General features: G+C 33.5%; 3 protein-coding genes across 5 annotated transcripts in view; 2 read left to right on the top strand and 1 right to left on the bottom strand.

The window, feature by feature from the left end:
- The window catches only part of LOC132797174 (teneurin-a), a 300879-nt gene that overhangs the window by 42921 nt on the left and 233181 nt on the right, over positions 1-24777 (top strand). The window lies entirely within an intron of this gene.
- Positions 25-504, top strand: LOC132796738 (mitochondrial import receptor subunit TOM20 homolog). The gene has a single exon (XM_060808000.1). It carries the CDS (start codon positions 25-27, stop codon positions 502-504), a length of 480 nt encoding a protein of 159 aa, XP_060663983.1.
- Positions 1643-2439, bottom strand: LOC132795899 (mitochondrial import receptor subunit TOM20 homolog). Its single transcript, XM_060806844.1, has one exon. It carries the CDS (start codon positions 2324-2326, stop codon positions 1838-1840), a length of 489 nt encoding a protein of 162 aa, XP_060662827.1. The 5' UTR covers positions 2327-2439; the 3' UTR covers positions 1643-1837.

Here is a 24777-nt window from a genome sequence, read left to right as displayed (position 1 = left end):
TTTTATTTCAAACTTATTTAAGAGATGTCGAAGCGAACACTGTTGGCACTCACTGTGGGCGCAGCCGGTGCTCTATTGCTCGGTTATTGCATCTATTACGATCAGAAGCGTCGATCGGATCCGAATTATAAGCAAAAAGTGCGCGAACGTCGCCAGAAATCGAATCGTTATGCAACACCGCATTCAATGGTCGTTGAGGGTCTAGATCCAAATCGTCGGATCGCTAACGATCCATTCGAATTGCCCGATCATGAGATTGTGCAGCATTATTTCCAGAATGAAATCAAAATGGGCGAGGAGCTCTTTCGTCAGGGTAAACTGGATGAGGGACTCATCCATTTGGCAAATGCCACAATGCTCTGCGCCCAGCCGGTGGCATTAATGGAGGCCATGAAGGTCGCTCTTCCCGATCGTATTTATAACATGTTGATGCAAAAGCTGCCGGAAGTCAATACGCAAACATTGTTTGCTCAAGGCATTGGCGTCGATGTGCCGCTGGATTAATCAATGGCTCGCGAAGTCGCTTTCAAATTTTATTTTCATTTGAGTTGAAGAACGAACATTGAACAAATTAAATAAAAAGATAAAAGATGAAGTTAGCATATTAAATAAAATAGACAAAGTTTTAAGCAAGTTAAAAGGAAAACTTAAGGCTTAGACAGAATCTAAAAATAACTATAAGAATTGCTTATTTTGGGCTAAAAGTTATAGTAATTTAAATTAAGTGATATTCGTATTAAATTCAAAACACATTTTAAGGGAACATTTTTAAACAAGTAAGAAAGAAAGGTACAGTCGAGTGAGCTCGACTTTAAGATACACGCTGCTCATTAGCAAAACAAAATAATGTGGTATTCGTTTTCAAATATACTAAATTAATATACCACAAAAAACCGCTACCCATAGGGTAGAAGGGAATTATAAGAGTATACTCTGTGTATGTCCGTCTGTCCGTCCGTCCGTCCATATGAACCCCTAGATCTCAGAGACTATAAGAGATAGAGCTATAATTTTTTTTCGACAGCATTTGTTATGTTTGCACGCAGATCAAGTTTGTTTCAATTTTTTGCCACGCCCACTTCCGCCCCCGCAAATCAAAAAAATCATATAACAAGAGTAATTTTAAAGCTAGAGCTGCGAATTTTGGTATATACAATAACAACTAAAGTAGTTGTGATTCCTGAAAATTTGATTGCGATTAGATAAAAAGTGGAAGTTATTAAAGAAATACTTTTGTATGGGCAAAAACGCGTACTTACTAGGGGTCTGAATTGCTTTGGCCGACAATCTGGTACATTGTGCCGTCTATGGTATATTTTGAATGGTGTACTATATCGATATACCAAACATACCATTTGGTATATTTTTAGTATTTTTTAGTATTTTTGGTATATTTTGAAAATGATACCGCAATATTTTGCCTTTATTCAAAATGGGTAGCGGGTATCTCACAGTCGAGCACACTCGAGTGTAACTTTCTTACTCGTTTTTAGTATTTTTGTAGTATATTTGGTATATTTTGAGAAATATACCGCTTAATATATTGCTTTTATTCAAAATGGGTAGCGGGTATCTCACAGTCGAGCACACTCGACTGTAACTTTCTTACTTGTTAATTCTTAGTATGAGACAAGTGACAAAATTATCTGAATATAAGAATTTATTGGTATGCAATTATAAATTAGAAAGTTCGAAAAATAATAGTAATCTGATTATATATCCTGGAGAGTTTCCGAAATGGCAACATAAATTTCAATTTCTCTGGGCACAGTTACGTGTGTGATGGATGGACATAGCAGGGCTTTGAGTTATCGGTTTTGGATTTGGAAAAAGTTAATCAAGCATACTCCTGTATGCTGGTGGTTGAATTGTCCTTGGTCGAGCTGCTGTTGCTCTGCAGTTCGGTGAGTTTCATTAGCAATGGCATAAATACGAAATCCGGCAGAGATTCTTGGATTGTTTGAAGCACTGGCAATGGATGGGCGCACATCATAATCGCGTTGGCAAAATGCGTGACACCATCCGCAATGTTGCCCTGACAAATCAACTGTTCGCCCATCTTCATCTCACTCTCAAAGCAATGCTCCAGTTCCAAATGATCGCTCACCTCACCGAGAGGCTCTTCCATTGGGCACTCAATGGTCAATTGATTGTCATTGTGATCATCTTTGATGTCTTGGGCCTTTTCAGTGTGTTGTCGTCGATCGTGTAATTTGCGTTTGTACTCGGGATCAGCTCGTCGCTTCTGATCAAGATAGATGCAATATCCTAAAAGTATTGCACCGGCTGTGCCCATGGTTATTCCCAGCAATGTTCTACTCGACATCTTCTGCTTCGCTTACAGTAAATTTTTGTGTTTCGTTAAAACTTTTATTTAATTTTGTTTTCCTTTTGATTGTTGTGATTTTATGCATCAAACGAACTGAACAAATGCCAACTGTATACTGAGTTGCTTTTCAATGGAAGCAAATGGCAAGGCAAACATGTTTTCGGGAATAATAAAATTGAAAGGAAATATTTGTAATTTCAATTGTGTTCAGACATAAAAGATTTTCTTTATTCAGTGTTTTTGATTCACAATTGTGGACTTTCGTTAAGCTTATTTCGAAGAATGTTTCAATAAACAAACATGTGAAATAAATGAAAAATACAATTATAAAAAGAGATTGCAAATATTTAATAGGGTTAAAGAAAATAGCAAAATATTAATCCATTTAGTCTTTTTTTTCATATTATGGTATATTTTGAATGTAATAGTATATCGATATACCAATTATATACGCAGGTATATTTTAGTATTTGGTCGCCTATAAATTTGGAATATTTTATGAATAATCAATATACAAAATAATGCCTTTAGTGTATTTTAGTATACTTTTGGTATATTCATTTGCTATATTTTCAAAATAATCGATATACACATTGAGCATTTGGTATATTTTAGTATTTATTCGATAATTAAATTGGTATTTTATCAGAATAATCGGTCGCCTATAAATTTGGAATATTTTATGAATAATCAATATACAAAATAAAGCTTTTAGTATATTTTAGTATACTTTTGGTATATTCATTTGCTATATTTTCAAAATAATCGATATACAAATTGAACATTTGGTATATTTTAGTATTTATTCGATAATTAAATTGGTATTTTATCAGAATAATCGGTCGCCTATAAATTTGGAATATTTTATGAATAATCAATATACAAAATAAAGCCTTTAGTATATTTTAGTATACTTTTGGTATATTCATTTGCTATATTTTCAAAATAATCGATATACAAATTGAGCATTCGGTATATTTTAGTATTTATTCGATAATTAAATTGGTATTTTATCAGAATAATCGATATACCAAATATAGTATATACTTTAGTTTATTTTTGGTATATTTTCAAAGTATAATTTGAATGTACTATATCGATATCTAATTTGGTAAATTTCCAGAATAAGTGATATACCATAAAGCTTTCGGTATATTTCAGTATATAATTGGCATATTTTCAATGTTCTGTTTTTTTTAAATGGATAGTAGATATCTCGCACTTAACTGCAGCTTTTTGTCTTTTCCTTAATAACATTAAACTGTTGAAGTAGAAAGAAAAAAGTATTCTTTACAACCAGAAAAAAAAAACAATATTACATAACTAGCTTATTATTTTTAATAAGCTGCCTGGCTACTGCTGGCCTTCGACCCAATATTAAATTTATAATTTTGCCTAACACAAACTCGACTCGTAATCAAATATACGTAAATATAAAATATACTATGTATGCGACTTGATGCTTACTCGTTCTCTTTCTCACTCTCGCATCTCTCTTTTTCGTTGCAGGTAAGAAAACCTTGGAATAAAATGTATAACGGCAGCTGAAGGAGTCGCTCAGCTAGGCTCATCTGTTTGTTTGTCGAGCTTGAGCTCCCAATGCGACCATCTTAAAGTGAGCGAAGGTCTTTGCTACTTTCGAACTTTAATGAAAAACTTCTGAATGACTGTGTGTGTGTGTGGCTCTGCATGTAAGTATGCCTCAGTGTGTGTGTGGGTGGGTGTGACTGTTTGCCATTTCGCTGTGAGCCCAAAATGAGCATATGCATATTTCATAAGACCTTTTCTTTATTTTTTTTTTTTGTGTTCGCTCTTTTGGATTTTTTTGGTGTTTTTTTTGTTTTATACTTTTCTCTCAAGTTATGTTAAAATTTTTACTACTACTCCGTTGGCCGTTGGCCCATAAAAGAACTTAAGAAAGTGCAGAAATTGTTGCCAACACATCGCATAAAAAGCACAAGAGCACAAGCTACAGCCAAAACAAAAGCAACACAAAGAAAAAAAAAAGAAAAACAGAAAAAAAATAATAGTATAGTAGAATGGGAATAAAAGAAAGCAAATGTGCCAAGAAAAATTGTGATGTGCCCATAACGAAATTTTGCTGCCGCCATTTCCCGTTTGAAATTTCCTTTTCTTACCGTAATTTGTCGGTGATTCATTTTTCTGTTTTCTCATTCCCTTTTTCTTTCTGCTGAGCCATGTCCCCTCATTTGCCTTTCGCATAGTTGCAACATCGCATCGCAGCTTGCCACCTAACCTCACATCCTTCTCAACTGTGCTTTGCTTTTGTCGTTTCCGCTCTCTCTCTCTCTCTCTCTCTCTCTCTCTCTCTTATATAGTCTTGGCACCGGCTGCAGCTTTCCTTATTGTCGTTGCTCTCCTCTTTGGTACCTCGGCACCTCATAGTCGCAGTTTGTCGCGCCAAGTGGACTCTCTATTAAATGCTGCTTGGCACTATTTCGGGGTCGTACTGCCACTTGTCATAGCCCCAGGGCAACATTAAGAGCAAACACGGTAAAGCACATGCACAATTTGCCACGTCGCACATTCTGATCCTCTCTCTCTCCCCCCTCTGTCTCTTCTACTCTTTCTCCATCTCTGTCATTCGTTTGTTGTCGACAGCCCTTCACTTTTTCCTACTTACAAAGCACAGCTCTCACACAATTGTCGCTGGCTGATTTGCTTAGTTATCTCCGTTGAACCACTTTGTGAACCGGTTCTCAAAAGACCCACATGAGCAGCGAACTTACAAAAAAAAATGCATTTAAATTGAAGTTTATACAACTAGATTAAATGAACCAAATTTAAATAGAACGGAGAGTTTTATTGCAACAAAATATGCAACTGTTTCTTAGAGAATTTCTTCAAACCTGAACCACAAACTGAACCGGTTCAATAATTGTGTTGTCACTTTAGTGAAGACAGAAGTTAAAGAAGAATAGTACATAATTTATATGAACTAAATTTTGATCTATTTAGCTAAATCTAATTTACAATGTAATACATGAGGAATTTTTCAAACCTGAACCACAAAGTAAACCGGTTCAATAATTGTGATAAAACTAAATAATGAAATGGCACTAGATAATCAAACAAAAGAAGTATTAAACATAATTTATACAAACTAAATATTTAGCTGTAAATTAATCTAATTTACAAAGTTAAAAAACAGAATGTTTTCAAAACTGAACCACAAAATGAACCGGTTCAATACTTATATTTCCACTAGATAATGAAACGGCGCATGAAATATGTATTGAGCATTATTTATATAAACTAATGATTTAGCTATAAATAAATCGAATTTAGAATATTGTTCTTGAGAATTTTTTCAAATCGGTTCTTGAGATGTGTTTTAACTGAATTATGAGAATTTATCCGAAGCTGAACCACAAACTGAACCGATATTAGCAAGATTTCACACATATTTCATTTTGGTTTAACCACCGTCAACTTGAGCAAATAAATGAACTACAATTTCAGTGAACCGCTCATTAACCGGTTCAATGCTTAACTGGTTCACAGGCAAAATAAGACTCTACAAATGAAGTGCGGTGTTTTACATGTTTATACCCGCTACCCATAGGGTGAAGGGTATTAAAACTTTGTGCCGGCAGGAAATATATGTAACAGGTAGAAGGAGGCATCTCCGACCCTATAAAGTATATATATTCTTGATCAGCGTCAACAGCCGAGACGATCTAGCCATGTTCGTCTGTCCGTATGAAACACTGGATCTCAGAGACTATAAGAGATAGAGCTATAATTTTTTTTCGACAGCATTTGTTATGTTTGCACGCAGATCAAGTTTGTTTCAAAATTTTGCCACGCCCAAATCAAAAAATTTGGTTGCGATCAGATAAAAATTGTGGAAGTTATTAAAGAAATACTTTTGTATGGACAAAAACGCCTACTTACTAGGGGTCTGAGTTGCTTTGGCCGACAATCTGGTATATTGTGCCGTCTATGGTATATTTTGAATGGTGTACTATATCGATATATACTATATCGATATATACCATTTGGTATATTTTTAGTATTTTTAGTATTTTCGGTATATTTTGAAATTGATATGGTATATTTTTGGTATGGTCTATGGTATATTTTGATTGGTGTACTATATCGATATACCAAATATACCATTCGGTATATTTTTAGTATTTTTTTAGTATTTTCGGTATATTTTGAAAATGATACCGCAATATTTTGCCTTTATTAAAAGTGGGTAGTGGGTATCTCACAGTCAAGCATACGCGACTGTAACTTTCTTACTTGTTTTATGTTTCGTTTTTTTTTTCTTTTCTTTCTTTTATGTGTTTTCGTCACTTTCATCATTAGTTTGATCAACCCGCATTGAAAATTTCTTGTCATTTCCGTAGCGAACACATATTTCGCGTGCTTTTAATTTTGTTGTTAAAATTTTGTTTCCTTTTTCTTTTCCGACAATTGTGTAATTTTTTCTGTTGTTTTTTTTTTTGCCCCGCCCTCAGTTTTTGCTAGTTTTTTTTTTGTTGTGTTTTGTTGCTTGTTGCTTGTTGCCCGCATGCGACGGTTGAGGCGTGAAACAAGCGTTGACAATGGCAACAACAAAAACAACCAAGCGGTATGCTAAGGTGTGCTAAGTGTGTGTGTGTGTGCGAGAGTGTGCGAGAGTGTGCGTGTGTGTGTGTGTGTGGGGCAAATAGCATAAAAACGGAGCGTATGAGTGATACAAGTGTAAATTTGTTCAAGTGCTCGGAGAGGACAAAGCACCGAAAAAAATATATAGTAGCATGCAAAAGAGTTTAAACTGAGAGTTTATGCACACAAAATACCCTGCAATAAAAAGGAAAAGCGATAGTATTAAATATAAAATGGAGAACTCTAACAAAGAAATGACAATAAGGGGATGTGAAATGAGGCAAAGAGAGTCTCAGTTAGAAGAAAAAATAATGCAGCAAAGTAGCAACAAATAGATGAAGTATGAAGAAAACAAAGAGCAAAAGATAAAAAGGAATTTAATATGAAATGAATAGAAAAGCAACATGAAAAGAGATTAAAAGCAAAACAAAATTTGGAATGAAAATAAGCAGAAGGCAAAGACAGAGAGATGAGAAAGAAACATTAAGGCTTGTTATGTTTTTTTTTTTTGATGTTTGCGATTACAGGGTATAACAATTGCATACATGCCTCTGAGATGTGTGTGTGCGTGTGTGTGTGTGTGTGTCTGTGTGTGTGCGTGTGTGTGTGTGTGCGAGCGTGTGCTGAGTGCAACTCATGTATTTATGAAGTGTCAACAGCTTCGTCATGATGCATGCTACCTTAAGCTATCTGCTCGCACACACAGCACACCTGCACACACACTATGAGTGCAGAGTGAGAGAGAGAGAGAGTTCTTTTTTTTTTTTTTTGTGCATTGCGTCGGCAACACAATTTGTGCGTTTCGGTTTCAGTTGCAGATGCAGCCGAAGAGCTGAAGCTGAAGCTGAAGCTGGAGATGAAGCTGAAGCTGCTTAATAGGTATTTATGCACACAAAGCACAAGCTACAGCTACGAGTGTGTTTGCCTTTCAGTGTTTTCCCCCTCCTCCCTCCGCTCCGCTCCACCTCCCTCGAGTTGTCTCTTCAACCAACACTGCGCACTCAGTTTGCAGGCAATTAGTGAGCCGAATTTGTCTAAGCTTCACATTTATCTGCTTGCAGCTGGCAGCTAAAAACTTCTTCTTCTTCTTCTATTTTTGTTCTCTCTTTTAGTGCTCGTCTCTATTTAAAATGTTGTTAATTTTCACCTGATTCTCTGCATTGAAGTTTTTTGGTTTATCATCTAACTTTTCATAGAGAAGAGGAAAAAGAAATACTTTGAATGTTTTGCTTAGGCAAAGTTCAAGTATTAAAATAGTTAATAGAAATAAAAAAGTCATTATGATGACCAAAACAAAAGACAATACAATGAAGTTCGTCGAATTAAATTCAATAAATTGAACTGAAAACATAAGAAGAAGAAAAAGTCGACAGTAATGTGATGTTTACAAGTCAATGCAAAAATGTTGCAGCTTTTTAGTCACACATATTTGGTTTATCATCAACTTCAAAGCAAGAGATGGAGGTAATAAAAATATGTTGAATGTTTTGCTTAGGCGTAGTTGAAGTAATGAAATAGTTAATAGAAATAAAGAAAGTCATTATGATGATCAAAATATAAGACAATGCAAAAAAGTCGATCGAAATAAATTCAATAAATTGAACTGAAAACAAAAGAAGAAAAAAAAAGTCGACAGCAATGTGATGTTTACAAGCCAACAGGAAAAAAAAACTTTGTCTCTTTCGCTTTCCGCAAGTTTTTGCAATGAGAAAATACCAAGAATTTGAAATGCCAGCTAGAAAGTTGTAGAGCAACTCCTTAGACAGGATATTTGCTAGTCGAATGAACAGCAAAAATTTAATTCACTCGCATTTTTGAGCGTGTTGCAACTCAATTTGAAAGCAAGCACAAAACATAACAAAAGCAAAAAATATAAAAAAAAACCAACATACAAAGGGAAAAAAAATGTTACGAAAAAAAATAAAGAGAGAGACAGAGAAAGAGAAAGACTTAGAGGAGATGACAACAACGAGACATGAAAACAAGCACGAGAAACGAGGAACGAGGACGCGACGGAGGAAAGAAACAGAAAAGCAACAAGCAACAAAATGGCCGACAGTCAGTCGAAATTGTGTTTCTATGTCAAGCATAAATTTCACCCGCTTCTCTCTAGCAACAACGCTGCTTTGCTCATGATTATGATGATGAATATAATGATAATGATGATGATGAAGACGAACGATTATACAACTGCAAATGAGTCGGCGATGGAGATGTACTCTATATGCTATATGCACAGACAACGACAACAGCGGCGACTGCGACTGCGACTGCGACTGCGACTGCGACTGAGACAGCGACTGAGAATGGCGACTGAGAATGGCGAGAAAGGCGTGAGCCAAGGGAATGAGCCATGAGAATGTGCAACGCTGCTGTGGATGGCATCTAGAGTGCGCTGCACAGTGGAGCAGACTAGATAAAAGCGTGCACAAAAGTGAATGGAGGCATATAATAACGAAAACACTTTCACATATAAGAAAATAAAACAGTCTTTACTTTAATATAAAATATAATATCGTTATTATCCGCTAACTATTCTAAAAAATAGCAAAATTTTCTTAAAAAATATCAAATTAATCAGTGTTATTCTTAAAATATACCAAATTAATATACCGCAAAAAATTACTAAAAATACTAAAATTAAATAAAACAGTCTTTACTTTAATATAAAATATAATATAATAGAATATAATTAAGAAGGCTTCAGTCGTTAATATCCGCTAACTATTCTACAAAATAGTAAACATTTTCGCTATTAATATTCTTAAAAAATATCAAAATTATCAGTGTTATTCTTAAAATATACCAAATGAATATACCGCAAAGTACTAAAATATAGCATGAGGTTTTATTTCTAAAATATACCAAAATTATATTTCACATAAATACTAAAATATACAATGAGGTATTATTCATAAAATATACCATCTTCATATACCGCAAAAAAATACTAAAAATACTAAAATAAAATAAAACAGTCTTTACTTTAATATAAAATATAATATAATAGAATACAATTAAGAAGGTTTCAGTCGTTAATATCCGCTAACTATTCTAAAAAATAGTAAACATTTTCGGTATTAATATTCTTAAAAAATATCTAATTAATCAGTGTTATTCTTAAAATATACCAAATTAATATACCGCAAAGTACTAAAATATACCATGAGGTATTATTCCTAAGATATACTAAATTTATATACCACAAAAATACTAAAATATACAATGAGGTAATATTCATAAAATATACCATCTTCATATACCGCAAAAAAATACTAAAATATGCAGAAGACTTGTATTTGGTATATTGATATAAAATAATATTCAACATTTACCATAGAATACAAAATATACCAGATCGTCAGCACTTCAGTCAGCTACTCATTTGAAACATTTCATTTTTACAATCTGTGTCTTCAAATTATTAATTTATTTATTTAAAGCTGAAGCTAAAATTCAAATTCGCGTTTATCTTAAAGCAAAAACAGTTGAGCTTTGAAATTATTGTCGAAAAAAAAGTGTTACTTTGAATTATGGCAAGTTTTAATAATATGCAACTAAAATCATATTTGAATAATGTCAAATTGTTCATTTATTTAATGGAGGAATATATTAACAGACTATTCTACTTATTGTTACATTTCTACAAGAAAAAGAACTACAGACTGTACCATAATTATTCAGTCAGAGCGAGTAAAGTCTTCAGGCAATAACAAAAATAAGATTTCAATTACCTTAAAAAATACTAATATTTTGCTTTGAATTTTGGAATGTTTGCATCGTTAAACTAAGTGCTGAAATTTACTGTGATATACATATATATTTTATATATTGATAGCAACTATTTTATTTATATTTATATTTATTGATTTGATTTTCATTTAAAGTTCTACATTGTTGGAGGAATTTTTTAACAACTTTTTTTCCTTTAAAGCTGCAAAATGTTGAAGAATTTGTTTAGGGACTTTTTTTTGTCACATTTTTATGTGCATTTGCGACACTGTGCGTTGGCAGTTAGCACTTAATGAATGCAGCCGCAGGGCTGAGCTAACGTTCCACGCACTTATATCATTTTCTTGGGGGTAGTGCAAATAAATTATACGGAAATAATTTCATTTAGTTTGTGCAACCAAAAAAGTAGCAGATGAAAAGTGTTACGAGTGCACCTAAAGGCAAAAAAAAAAAAAACCGCGATATTGTCTATCTCTCTCTCACTTGCTAAAAGTGTGTAATAGCTGCTTGAGAAGAGAGAGAGAGCCCACAAACTGCATTCTGAATGCTGCATTCTGCATTCTGCAATCCGTATTTAGCATTTAGCATTTTTCCCCCCGAATGAAGCACTTAACTCGCTTGAATGCACAATTGTCGTTGTGTGTTTGTTGTCTTTCGTTTCGTTTGTTGTTGTTGTTGTTGTTGTTGTTGTTGTTGTTGTTGCCATCAAGGTTGCTACACCACTGGCAATTGCTGTTGCATCTGCTGTTGCCTTGCGGTAGGTGCAATGAAGGCTCAGCTTTGCTTGCATGCGGTTCCCAGTTGAGCTTCCCCTCCAGGCTAAATGTGCAAGACCCAGACCCAGACCGCATCAGTCCAGTCAACTCAACTCAACTCGGCTCAAGTGGAGTACAATGCACTGATATCCCTAGAGAAAGCACAAGAGGAGGAGGAGATGCAACTCAAGGGTTCGGTGTAATGATGATACCATAAGCATTTCTCTCTCTCTCACCGAGATGATGTCCTTAATTAGAGAATAGCTTATGGTTTCTCACTCATCTCGTTGCCTTTCTAATTGCAATTGCCCTCATAGGTTTTCACCACAACTTTTGTTTTTTTTTTATGTCTTTTCATTTAAGTCATTTGCTTGGGATTTCACTTCATTTTCATTTGCTTCTCTATGAACAGCGTAGATTTGCTATTTTTTCTAAGCTTCTTCTTATGCTTAGCGCATTACATTGAACTTCCTCAAATTTAAGTTTCAATTTTCTGTCATTACTTATAAGTTTCACTTATTTACTGTTGCTAAAAATTGTAAGTAATGTTTATGGTCTGTTTTTGATTCATGTAGACATACAAACGTAAATTCATTCCATGCTTAACTTTTCATTGAATTTCTCTAATTTATTTTCACCTATTTAACGCTTAATTTGTATTCTCTCACTTTACTTTGTTATATTTTATCTTTTATGTTTGACTCTATTATTATAATTATTATTATTGTTTTTTGTTTACCTTAGCTATTCATAACTTCGTTATTTTGTTTTTAATTTCTATTCTCTCTAGTCTATTTTCTGATTTAACTATTTTTATACTAGTTCTAAATTAATAAAACGATTGTTATGTATTAATACTATTTTTTGCTTTTCCTTTGCTTGAACTTCTCGAAATCGTGCTTGGCGTTTAGTTTTCTGTTTCAGTTAGCTTCTGTTCAACTTTTATTCTGTTGTAAAGCATAAGCGAAGAACATCTCATTTCGCTTCTCAGTTATTACACATTTTCACCGCCAACTTGTGGCTTCTCTAACAAGTTTTCTTGGTAACTTTGTCAAGCTTTTGGCATAAAACAACATTGTTGCCTTTCTATAATTTCACTCCATCTGTTTTTCTTTTGATTTGTCTAGTGCTGAGCTGATTCTCCCATTACATTTCGCTTCGCTGCTTTGCTTCACCTTTCAACTCGATGAAGAAGAAAAAGGAAACGGAAATCGACACGCAGCTCAAATTGTTGCTGCTGTCCGTTTGTTTTACATTTTGTTGTTGTTTTTTTTTTCCCTTTTTGTACATTTTTTGGTGAAAAGTCCATTTGAATTTTCCCGTCGAACGCCTTTTGTCCAAGCACAACAAACTTTGCTTCTGCTGGCTGCTCTTCTTTCAATTTCAATTTCGATTTCGATTTGTGTTTTGTTTTATATTTTTAGTGCCATTTGTTATTGTAGTTTTGTTTTTTGTTGGTCCGTGTAGTGCTTTGAAATTCAATAAAATCAACCCAAATTGCTAGACTATATGAAGAATATACACATATATTTGTATATACATATATATTGTATATATGTGGAGTGTGGTCAGTATTACCAAAAAAATAAATAAAAGGAGAAAATAACCACAATAAAGCCGCACGGGTTGCTTTAAATTGTTTTCCGACAAATTCCATGATGAGTTCACATCGGTGAGGACGAGTGCTGAGCACATTTTACAACTCAGCTGAAGTACTTAATTACACACACTCACAGCGAGAAGAAGTAAGAGAGCTAGAGTCGAGTGTGCTCGACTGTGAGATACCAGCTAACCATTTTAAATGAACGCAAATCAGTGCGGTGTTAATTTTAAAATATACCGAATTAATATACCGCGAAAATACTAAAAATTTACCAAAGACATTATTTGGTATATTGACTACAGTCGAGTGTGCTCGACTGTGAGCTACCAGCTAACCATTTTAAATGAACGCAAATCAGTGCGGTATTAATTTTAAAATATACCAAATTAATATACCGCGAAAATACTAGAAATATACCAAAGGCTATAATTGGTATATTGACTACAGTCCAATGTTTTTTACTGTGAAAAACTTGCTTACCTTTGTAAATGAAAGCAAAACAGTGCGTTATTAATTTTAAAATATACCAAATTAATATACCGCAAAAATACTAAAAATATACCACAGACAATATTTGGTATATTGACTACAGTCGATTATGAAATACCCGCTAATCATTTTAAATAATAGAAAAGCTGTGTCGTATTATTCTTGAAAAAATACTAAAATATACCAAAAGATATATTTGGTATATCCATACACTATTACTTTCGAAATATAAGAAACTAGATAATAAATTAAAATATGCCAACTTAATATACTGCAAAATTACTAAAAATATACCACACGTTATATATGGTATATTAATCACAGTCGAGTGTTTGCTCCACTCACTAACCATTTTCAGTAGAAGCAAACCAGTACGATATGATACTAAAAGTGTACCAAAACAATATACCGTAAAAATACTAATAATATACCAACACCTACATTTGGTATAATAATATAGTTCAACACTCAAAATATAGCATTGAGTGCAAAATATACCAAATATCATAGCGTCTCGGCTGTTGACGCTGATCAAGAATATATATACATACGTTATAGGATCGAAGATGCTTCCTTCTACTTGTTACTTACATTTACTGGAGGCACATAGTTATCATACCCTTTTACCCTATAAGTAAGTAGGGTATAACAAGAGGGAGAGAGCGTTAAAGATAGACACATAGTTCGAAGGTGGCAAAAAGGGGACGGACTGTAGTGGCCCAAAAGTAGTGGAAGGCGTTAACAATGCCAAACAATGCGCAATGGCCAAAAGCAGAAGCAAATAAATTGTTTGTGGCCATGCTGGAAAGGGGGAGAAGTGGCTGGGGAGGGGTTGGGTTGGGGAGGTAACGTGTTGTTCTCTATTGTAATCGCCCCGGCAGCAACAAAATCAAAACCACTGCAAACTGCAACTCGCAAACCGCAGGACAGCAGCAATTGCAATAGGTGCAATCTCCTCTCCTCTTTCCTTCCCTTCCCTTCTTCAGCACCCTTTAACACTTGGCATCCCTCTTTCGCTTTTAGTTGGCCATTAGTCTTAATGACTTGCGAGTGGGAGTGAAGTGGAGCCAAAAGCGTGAAAGAGACAGACACAGAGAGAGAGAGAGAGTTGAGAGTGCGAGAGCCAAATAAATAGTCAAGGCCTGAATGAGTTGTAGAAAGCAGCAAAGCAGCGAAGTCTAGAGTGTCCTAAGAAAGTATTTAGCTCCTTGAAATGACAAGAACAAGCTGCACTCCCTCTCTCTCTCTCTCGCTCTTCCACGCTGTCTCCTTCAGAGACAAAGAAATTTTCTCAGCGCGGACAAAAACAGCTTGCAGTGCTTTTGTGTTTTTGATTCATTGTCCATTTTTAACATTGTTTTTCCAACTGTCCCACCAACTAATCATGTTAACGCGTGGCATAATATCATGTTCACTGAGTTTTGAGTAAGAAATTTCATTAAAAATTTAATTTGTTCAGACTTCTGCTGCTGGAACAAAACTTAAAAGGCAACCAAAGCAAGAAAATTTAATTTCAATTTAAGAAAATCTATTTAAGAAATGTATTTACTTACTCCGAGTTACGACTCGTTCATTGATGTTATCTTTGTTCATTTTGTAAATAAGTAAATTACATATCTATTGGAAAATGAATTGGAAATCGATTGTAAAAAAGTGTTCATAAAATTGGGAATAAAAAAATTCCATTTATTTTAATCAGCAAAATATAAAGTTCAAAAACTATATTTGTAATAAAATTATTATATGTTCTACACTTTTGTAGTGATCACAAAATAAGCTACTATTCTTGCGAAGTTACGTTTTTAAATACAAATTCTTTTTTTTTTTTGAGTTATGAACAAAATAATGGAAAAAATGAGTGCTAAAAACTATAACTAGAAAGCTATCTGTAAATCATATTCATGAAAGTTTCTTATTTTAATGTCTTTAAAGTTAAAATTTATGTCAAATTAAAAAAACAGTAGTATTTATAATGGTAAATAGAAATCTAACTATTCATTTGTAAATATCTTCATTCATTTTAATATTTTTTATTTATATGATTTCTGGAAGTTGGTTTGCGATCAGATACAAATTGTCTACTTACTAAGAGTCTTCGTTACTCTGGCTGACAATCTGGTAAATTTAGAATTGTTATATTTCGAATAGTATATTTTTAGTATTTTTGCGGTATATTAATATAATATATTTTAAAATAAGTTGTGGATATCTTCATTACTTATTTATACTTATTTTTATGCAAAGTTGACATATTTTATTTAAAAAATGAACAATAATTTCAATTTTTAATGATCAGAGAGTGTACTTAGTTGAATTCTTATTTTATTTTACATAAAAAAATGAATGAAAATGATGGTTTTAATGTTTAATACTTTGTTACTTATTTATACTTATTTTTCAAAAATGAACAAAAACTTGAATTTTTAATATTCAACACTTTATTACTTGTTTACATACTCGTATACTTCTTTTAGTGCAGAGTTGACTTAGTTGAATTCTTGTTTTAGTTTATTTGAAAAAATTAACCAATATTGGCATGAACTTTTAGAATTCATCTTTTGTTTGCACTTTTCATTTCGCACAGTGCATTTTGCAACGTTGCGTATTATAAACAGTTAAAACTTTGCTCGCCTTTTTCGCAGCAGGCAACTTCACGTTTTAATTCCACTTTTCATAAGAACGGTAATTTTTAATGAGCAGCCACAGAGACTGTGGCACAACATCATCATCATCATCGTCTTCATCTTCATCGTTATCATCATTGTCCTTATGAGAAGGACTGTTGCCCTATGCAGCTCGGCATCTACAACTGAAGCTGAAGCTGAAGCTGAAGCTGAAACTGAAGCTGTGTCTGTGTCTGTAGTTGGCAGCTTGAAGCTTCGCTTTGCTCTCTCTCCACACTCGCTGCGCTTCTTTTGCTTTATCATGCTTGCCCGGTTGCCGCCTTCCGTTCACGCGATGCATCCTGCTGCTGCTGTTGCCGCTCTGGCGTTTTTTGTTTACGACAATAAAACGCGCGCCAACATCCTGCAAAATGCGCCTCCTGTTTGTGCCAAGCAGCTGCCCCGCCCAGTGCAAAAAAAATAAGAAGAAGAGAGAAAAAATGCATCCCAGTTTCGCCAGCATTAACTCCCGTTTTGAACATCCTGCCGCACTTAACCCATTTTCATACTCTACACTTGTCGCTGAAAAGTATGCTACACATTTTTTTTGCTTAGTTATTTTCATGATTAGGTAAATGAAATTACAAAATTGCATAATAGTTTTCGGCATATTTTACTTTTAAAATATTTCAGCTCAAGTTATGCATAAAATATAATAAATAGTTATTTGCTGGGTAACAATTAGCTAATCACTTTATTTAGTTGCGCGCTCGCGTTTTTTTGCACTGTACTTGCAAGAAGCTGAATATAGCATCATTTGCACGCATTCGTTGTAGTCGTTTAGTAATTTTCATAAATTACCCTTCACACGCACACAAACACAAAAGGCGTCAGGGGAATGGAGGGGGAAACAGATTCACACGGATTTACTGACACACTCTTGTACACACACACACACACACAGAGAGAAGACGGAGAATGCGAAGGACGAGCACAAATTATCATTATCGGGCTGCACTCCTTGAACTTTTCCTCGTCGTCGCTCTGCAGACAACAAATTCGTTTTAAATGATCAAATAATTGAACAGATTTTCGCTGTTGTTTGCCGCATGAAAATTATTTCGCAATTTACGATGCTCTTGATTTGATTTCCGCCACGTTGTCCCCTTCACATACCCTGTACATTTATTTTGTTTTTCGTTTTTCGTTTTTTCTTCTGGTACATAAGTAATGGTAATTGAACTTGCAATTTATGGCCAAACTGAGAGCACTTATTTTGCACACGATGCCAAACAACTTCAAGTGTTTAGAGACTCCCATTTAAATTGCCATAATTTAGAACGAATGACGCTTTATGTTTATCAACATTGTTCAGCCATTTGTCGTTAGCTACGAAGTGCAATCTGAGTGGCTGTTCAACTCGAATATACCCTGTAATATTGCTATCATATTTATTTAATTTACTTTTATATATTGATTGACTTTAAAATTAATATTTATTACTTATGTTCTTATCACCAGCTTTAAATCCTATCTGTTCTAAAATACTTTTAGTATATTTTTCTTATTTGTTGGTATATTTATTTGACACATTTTAACAATAATGATGAACTAGACAAATTCATATAGAAGTGCAAAATAACTTTGGTATATTTTTGAATTTCTGTTGGTATATCAATTTGATATATTTTAACATTAATATTGCGCAGTTCGGTACATCTTTTGGTATTTTTGGTATATTACTTATTACTTCTGATTTTTTATTTAACTTGGAATCAGCTTTAAAAACTGTGAGTTTCGATTTCTGTGCAAAAATACTTTTGGTATATTTCTGTATTTTTGTTGGTATATCAATGTGGTATATATTTTGGTATATTTGGTATATTAATTATAACTTCTGTTTTTTTATTTAACTTGGAATCAGCTTTAGAAACTGTGAGTTTCGATTTCTGTGCAAAAATACTTTTGGTATATTTCTACATTTTTGTTGGTATATCAATGTGGTATATATTTTGGTATATTTGGTATATTAATTATAACTTCTGTTTTTTTATTTAACTTGGAATCAGCTTTAGAAACTGTGAGTTTCGATTTCTGTGCAAAAATACTTTTGGTATATTTTTCTTATTTTTTGGTATATTGATTTCATACATTTCAACAGTAAAACTTATCGCAAAGCTTTAAGAACTAAACAAATTCCTATAGAGGTGCAAAAATAACTTTGGTATATCAATGTGATATATTTTAACATTAATATTGAGCAGTCCGGTATATCTTTTGGTATATTTTGGTATTTTTGGTATATTAATTATAACTTCTGTTTTTTTATTTAACTTGGAATTAGCTTTAGAAACTGTGAGTTTCGATTTCTGTGTAAAAATACTTTTGGTATATTTCAGTATTTTTGTTGGTATATCAATTTTAACCTTAATATAGTTCAGTCCGGTGCATTTAACCATCTATTGGTATATTTTAGTATATATAGTAATTATTACTCTTGTTTTTTTATTTAACTTGGGTTCCGATATATGATATATTTTAGTATTTTTGTTGGTATATTAATAAGATTTATTTTAACATTAATTTTGCACAATCCAAAACATTCGACTATCTTTTGGTAGATTGTGGTATATTTTTTGGTATATTATTTTGGTATATTTTAACAACGTAGTCCAACACACTCGACTATAACTTTTTAACCAGTTTTTATACTAGATATGTTAACCTCAATATTCCATATTATTGTTAATTCTGACAATAAATTATTAATAGTATTTAACAAGCAAACAAAAAATCAGAATAATTGAGCTACCACAGAGAATATTATATATTAAGCTTGCTTTAATGCGCTGAAAAGTATGCTATAGTTATTGCAATGCAAATTGAATTTGATTTGAATGGAGCTCGAAGGATAATTGCTAGGTAATGGCTTGCAACCACAATAATACCGAAAAAAATGTGCAATAATTAAATGTAATTGCTTTGAATCAAACCAATTTGCTTTAGTTGCCACAGATATTTGGCTCAGTTAGTTTGCAAATTGCTATGCAAATAATGCTTCAACTCTCACTCTTTGAGAATGAGAAAATCAAACAAAAAAAAAAAGAAGGAAAACAATAGTTAAAGAAATAAATAAATAAATTCTTGGGTGAAGTGAAACCTGCCAGTTGACCTGTGAGCAAAAAGGGTTGACTATTGACTAGGGATGCTGCAATGAAATGAAATGAAATGAAATGCTGGCAAATGCTGCTCCCCAAAGCGACTGCGGCGGCAACCCTAATGAAACGAGAACGCATCCGAGAGTGGTTGTTTCCCTCTCCTTTTTCCCTTCTCTCTGTCTCCTTTGGCCCAGTGTCGAGTTGGTTGGCTGCACTTGAAGTGCATTCAAGTATGTGCTGCGTACAATGCAACAGTTCCTAAAGTGGGCACCTGAGAGAGGGCGAGGGAGGCAGAGAGAGTGGGAGAGAGAGAGAGAGTGCGAGTTGAAGGTGGTTTTAAGGTAGGCTTGGCTTTTATAGGCTGCCCCCTATTTGCAACACAGTTGCACAGTGACACAAAGCGGATAACAGGCATTGTAAATCAATAAAATAAAAATAAATTACAAAAAGTTAAAATCTACAACTGAAGATGAAAATATTTTGACCTACAAGTTGCGGCAAGTTTATTTAAAAGTAGTTCAATTATATTTGATTTGTAAATCGAAAGATTCATTAAAAGAGATAATTTATCGAAGATCTTGAAATAATTTGTCTAAATTCGCTGGAGGAGATCTGAAAATAATTTTTAAATTTTGTATTAAGCTAGATGTTGTTGCAAAAGTATTTAAAATCAATAATTCATTATATTTAATAATATTTGTCAACATTTATGTATCTCAAAATGTCATCAGAAAAATTGTAAAATATTTTTTATAATATTTGTTAGTTAAATCAATAATATCAATGAAATTAAGGTAATTTATAATAAATAATATGTTAGCCACAGAAATATATATTGTTACGTTATTATATGAATTCGAAATATGATTTCAATAGCACTATTATCATATATCGAAATGATAAAATATCAAAATCATGATTCGATACCATTTGCAGTAAAATGGTTAATAATAAAGTGAGTCCTTTTTAATTTCTGAGCGTGTTGTGCTATCGATAAGTCGATAATATAGACTTGATGAAAGAACTTTTAACAAAATTTAAAGCAGATGAAGCATATTTCTTAATATTTAAATTTGTTTGGTAACAAAATTGTCATAGTTGAAGCATAGTCCTTATAACTGATGTTCATGTTGTGCGCTTATCGATAACAGCAATCGATAACAATCGATAAAAATATATTTCATGCAAAAAACATATTTCTTAATATTTAAATTTGTTTGGTAACAAAATTGTCATAGTTGAAGCATAGTTCTTATAATTGATGTTCATGTTGTGCGCTTATCGATAACAGCAATCGATAACTGAGCCGCTTTTCTTTACAAATCGAAGCGAAGCGAAACGAAGACAAAGGCCAGCTACAAATGGGCAATCCTATTGTAAGCCAACAGCTGGAGCACAGTTCGCTTGGTTTACCACTGTTTTTGTGCACTGCACACAATGCTCGACACTCCACAGAGAGAGAGAGAGAGAGAGTGCGAGGGAGATGGAGTTCGCTTTGTGACAGTTGCAGTTACAATGCATGCAGATAAACAAGGGAAGCAGAAGCAGAAGCAGAAGCAGCAGCAGCAACAACAGAGAGAGCAACACTTCAAACAATAATAATAACACAATCAAGTGCCTTGTTCACACACGTTTTTCAAGTGTGCTCGATCCCCTTCCCCCCTTCCCCGTCCCCCTCCCCACCCACTCCCACTGACAGACACTAGTTTCGAGTGCAGAGACATATGCAGTTGCAAATTACGTATACGCAGCGTGCGCTGGCTGCCGGCCGGTCTTTGCATTCTTTTCACACATGCGTGCCCAAGAACAAGCTCCTCACTTCTGCCCCTTTGGGCAGCCGCTGCGCTGCGCGACCAGCGACGCTATTACCGCTGCCCCCACTTCCCCCCCCCCATCCTTCCACTTTGCGAGTGAACATTTTAAGCCTTGAGGCCATCATCATCATCATCATCATCAGCAGCAGCATCACGGGGGCAACATTTTGTAACAATAGCTGGAGTGGATGCACCTTTCTCTCTCTCTCTCCCTCTCTCTCTCTCTCTCTCTCGCTCTCTCGCTCTGCGTGTGTTTGTTTGCTGCCATGTCTGTGTTTGCTTTAGGTAATCATTTCAACGTGGCTCATTCTTGGGCTCTGCATCTCGCATCTTTTCCGCCCATTTTCCATTTCCATTCCCATTCGCCAACGTCAACGTCTCTGGCATCTAAATAACCAAGGATTGTGCAACGTGCATCAGTCTCAGTGGTTTGCCTTGCCTTGCCTTAGCATGGCTTGCCTTCCAGCTACATTGTGCGTGGAGGCATGCTCCAAGTCAAGCAGTCAGCAAGCTGTTCGCTTCTCTTCTCTTCTGTTCTCTGCTTTCCCAGATAAAAGCTGCTGCCAAGCTCTACTCGAATAATAAATTCGAGTTTGACTGCCTTCCTTCTTGCATTCTGCTACTGTGGTCAACACACTCACACACACACACACACACACGTATACACCTTGGTCCTTTGCACCCTCAGCGTCTGAAACTTAAGTAGCCATAACAATTCAAGCACATAAATCAGAAACAAAACATTTGCCCAAAATATTTGATCTCGCAATACACACTTTACATTCAAAACTTGAGCTTTAAGACGTATGTATATCACATATACCAAATATACTACATACACCACATATATAAGATATATAGCAAATATACCGTACATACCATATATACCGACTATATATAAAATATTCCACATATACCATACAAACATACCATATATTCCAAATATATATACCATGAATATACCACATATATCATGTATATAATATACCAAATATATACCAAATATCCCACATAAACCATATATACCATGTATATACCATATATATATTCTATATCCTATATCTTAAGCTAGCACTGAATGAGAAATCTCAAGTATTTGCATACTTTGCGTATACTTAAAATATTTCAATAATATAAATACCATACATACCAAATATATATAAAATAAAATATATAATATATACCATACATTCCATATATTCCAAATATATACCATGTGTATACCAAATATACCACATATACTATATGTTTATACCAAATATACCATATATACCGACTGTATATAAAATATTCCACATATAGCATATATACCATACATATATGGTATATTCCAAATATATACCATGAATATACCACATATATCATATATACCAAATATACCAAACAATCCACATAACCATATATACATATATTCCATATCCTATATCATAAGCTAGTACTGAATGAGAAATCTCTAGTATTTGCATACGTTGCGTATACTTAATATATTTCAAGTTGACTTTCTTGATTGTGAATGTTGTCGAATTGTAGTTCGAAAGGCAATTCAATTTTTATTAACCCACACACAGTAGTAATTGAAAAGAATTCATAGCCAAGAGTTGAGAAATTGTAATCATTGACAATTTTATTTTAAAATTATCAATTTACAAATTTGAAGCGATATACTTTTGGTGCATAAAATAATAACTACAACCATATAACTTTGAAGCTCGTGACTTTCAATACATACAATCATATTTACATTATTTATGATTCCTGAGAATTTGATTGTGATCCAATGAAAATTTTAAAAGTTATTTAAGAATTACGCCTGTATGGGAAATTTCACATACTGCAATTGGGTTTTAGATGCTTTCGACCTCAATGGTACTATATTTCTAATATTGTAAACCCTTCGGTATATTTTAGTATTTTTGCGGTATATTATATAATATATTTTAAGAATAATTCCGCACTGTTTTGCTTTTATTCGAAATAGGTAGCTTTCTTACACTTTTTTAATAATGTTGATCAAAAATGTAATGTAAATTTACAAAATCATGCTGAATATTCATCGATTTAACTTAAAGTATGTTGCTCCCTTTTCACTTATATCTAAGTTTTATATACGATAATTATTATTTGCAGTCTGTTTACAACTAAAATATGCAATTAAGTGAATTACTAAATTCTATTCCAATGCTTTCTGATTATAAGCATTACTTTCATAGTGTAGTAAAGCGAACACTTCTATTAGGAGGACACTTTATGTTACATAAATATTTAATTCCATTTCACTCATGAAATGATTTTCTGAAATTTCGTATATTTACATTTTTTCTGCTCTTCATTTTTGATAGCTCATCTTTATCTAGATCATAAATTTCAGGACATCGAACGCCAAACAAAAAACCTGAATTTAATAATTTAGCCTACAAAAAAAAAAAAACAAAACGAAATGAGAAAGAAACAAAAACCGAAAAACATATCAAAAACTGCTTAAAAAGTGGAAAGTTGCACAAGAAGAAAGCAAAGATGAGGAAGAGAAGCAACAACAATAGCAGTGAACGTTGCAAAACTCTCGTTTATGTATGCATGATGGTATCTGCAATTTATGTGCACAACACACACACACAACACACACACACACACTTAACATCAGAGTGATAGGCACGCAGCCTTGTGTGTGAGGCAAAAGTCAAGTTGGAAAATGTTGCCAGCCAACACCTTTTAATAGTTTCGACGTTGCTGCGCAAAATACCCTTTACTCAAAGGGCAAAAGCGAGCATGCTAAACAAAACATCCAAAAATCATTCGTAATCTGATGAAATTCGATCAACTTTCTTGGAATTTATCGATATAGAATTGTATTCGGTATTGCAACAAAATATTAATAATCATTATTAATGAACAAATCATAAAAATTAATGTATTTTAATCATTCTGTAATTTTTCAAATCACACTCGACGATCTCTGGTAATAATAAGTAATTAAAAGTACACAGAACAAAGAAAGAAATTAAGTTTTTAGTCTTAATACTAAATATTTTAATCTAAAATGTCCGTCAAGACCATGCAAATCTTAATGTTTGAAAACACAACTTGACGTCAAGAACAATAGTTTGTCTATTTGAAATCAAAAGTGACAAAAACAAGCGGCTTTAATCGATAATTATGTTGACAGTTTCATTGGCATTCTTCATGCTATCAAATATTTAATAAGCTTATTAATATTCTTTTTCATTTTGCAAAAATGTTCAAGTATTCTTTTGCTGTAAGTTTCGTATTTTTTAAGAGTCAATTGAAATATTGATCAATGTGACTTAAACTCCAATTGTGGCAATACTAAGATATCTCACTTTTGATGTCATAATAGCAGCCTATAAGAAGACGCTCTTCAAGTCGACTTGAGATCATTCAAAGGCACAAATATTGTGTACTGTTTCTTGCACATCAAAGTATACGGTTTTTAGGGCCAGAACGTGGAAAAAGGCCTAGCAATGAATGTTAATATTCAGAAAGAAAAGAAACAACTTAGGCAATCAAAAATAAGTAAAGAAAAGAGCAGAGTCCAAGAAAAATGAATATGACATTATATTTATGCCATGTATAAAATAGTTAAATATACTAAAGCATACTCATTCATATTTAAAAATAAAACAAGTCAATTTATGGACATGAGCTTAAAAACAGAT

The sequence above is a fragment of the Drosophila nasuta genome, chromosome X (assembly GCF_023558535.2).
Source record: "Drosophila nasuta strain 15112-1781.00 chromosome X, ASM2355853v1, whole genome shotgun sequence".
NCBI classification, from domain to species: domain Eukaryota; kingdom Metazoa; phylum Arthropoda; class Insecta; order Diptera; family Drosophilidae; genus Drosophila; species Drosophila nasuta.
Note: the sequence above shows the minus strand (reverse complement) of the source record. Positions and strands in the feature narration are given on the sequence as shown.

Bases quoted from the DNA above. Each gene is read 5' to 3' on its own strand.
- LOC132795899 (XM_060806844.1), bottom strand. From the start codon at position 2,326: ATGTCGAGTAGAACATTGCTGGGAATAACCATGGGCACAGCCGGTGCA.
- LOC132796738 (XM_060808000.1), top strand. From the start codon at position 25: ATGTCGAAGCGAACACTGTTGGCACTCACTGTGGGCGCAGCCGGTGCT.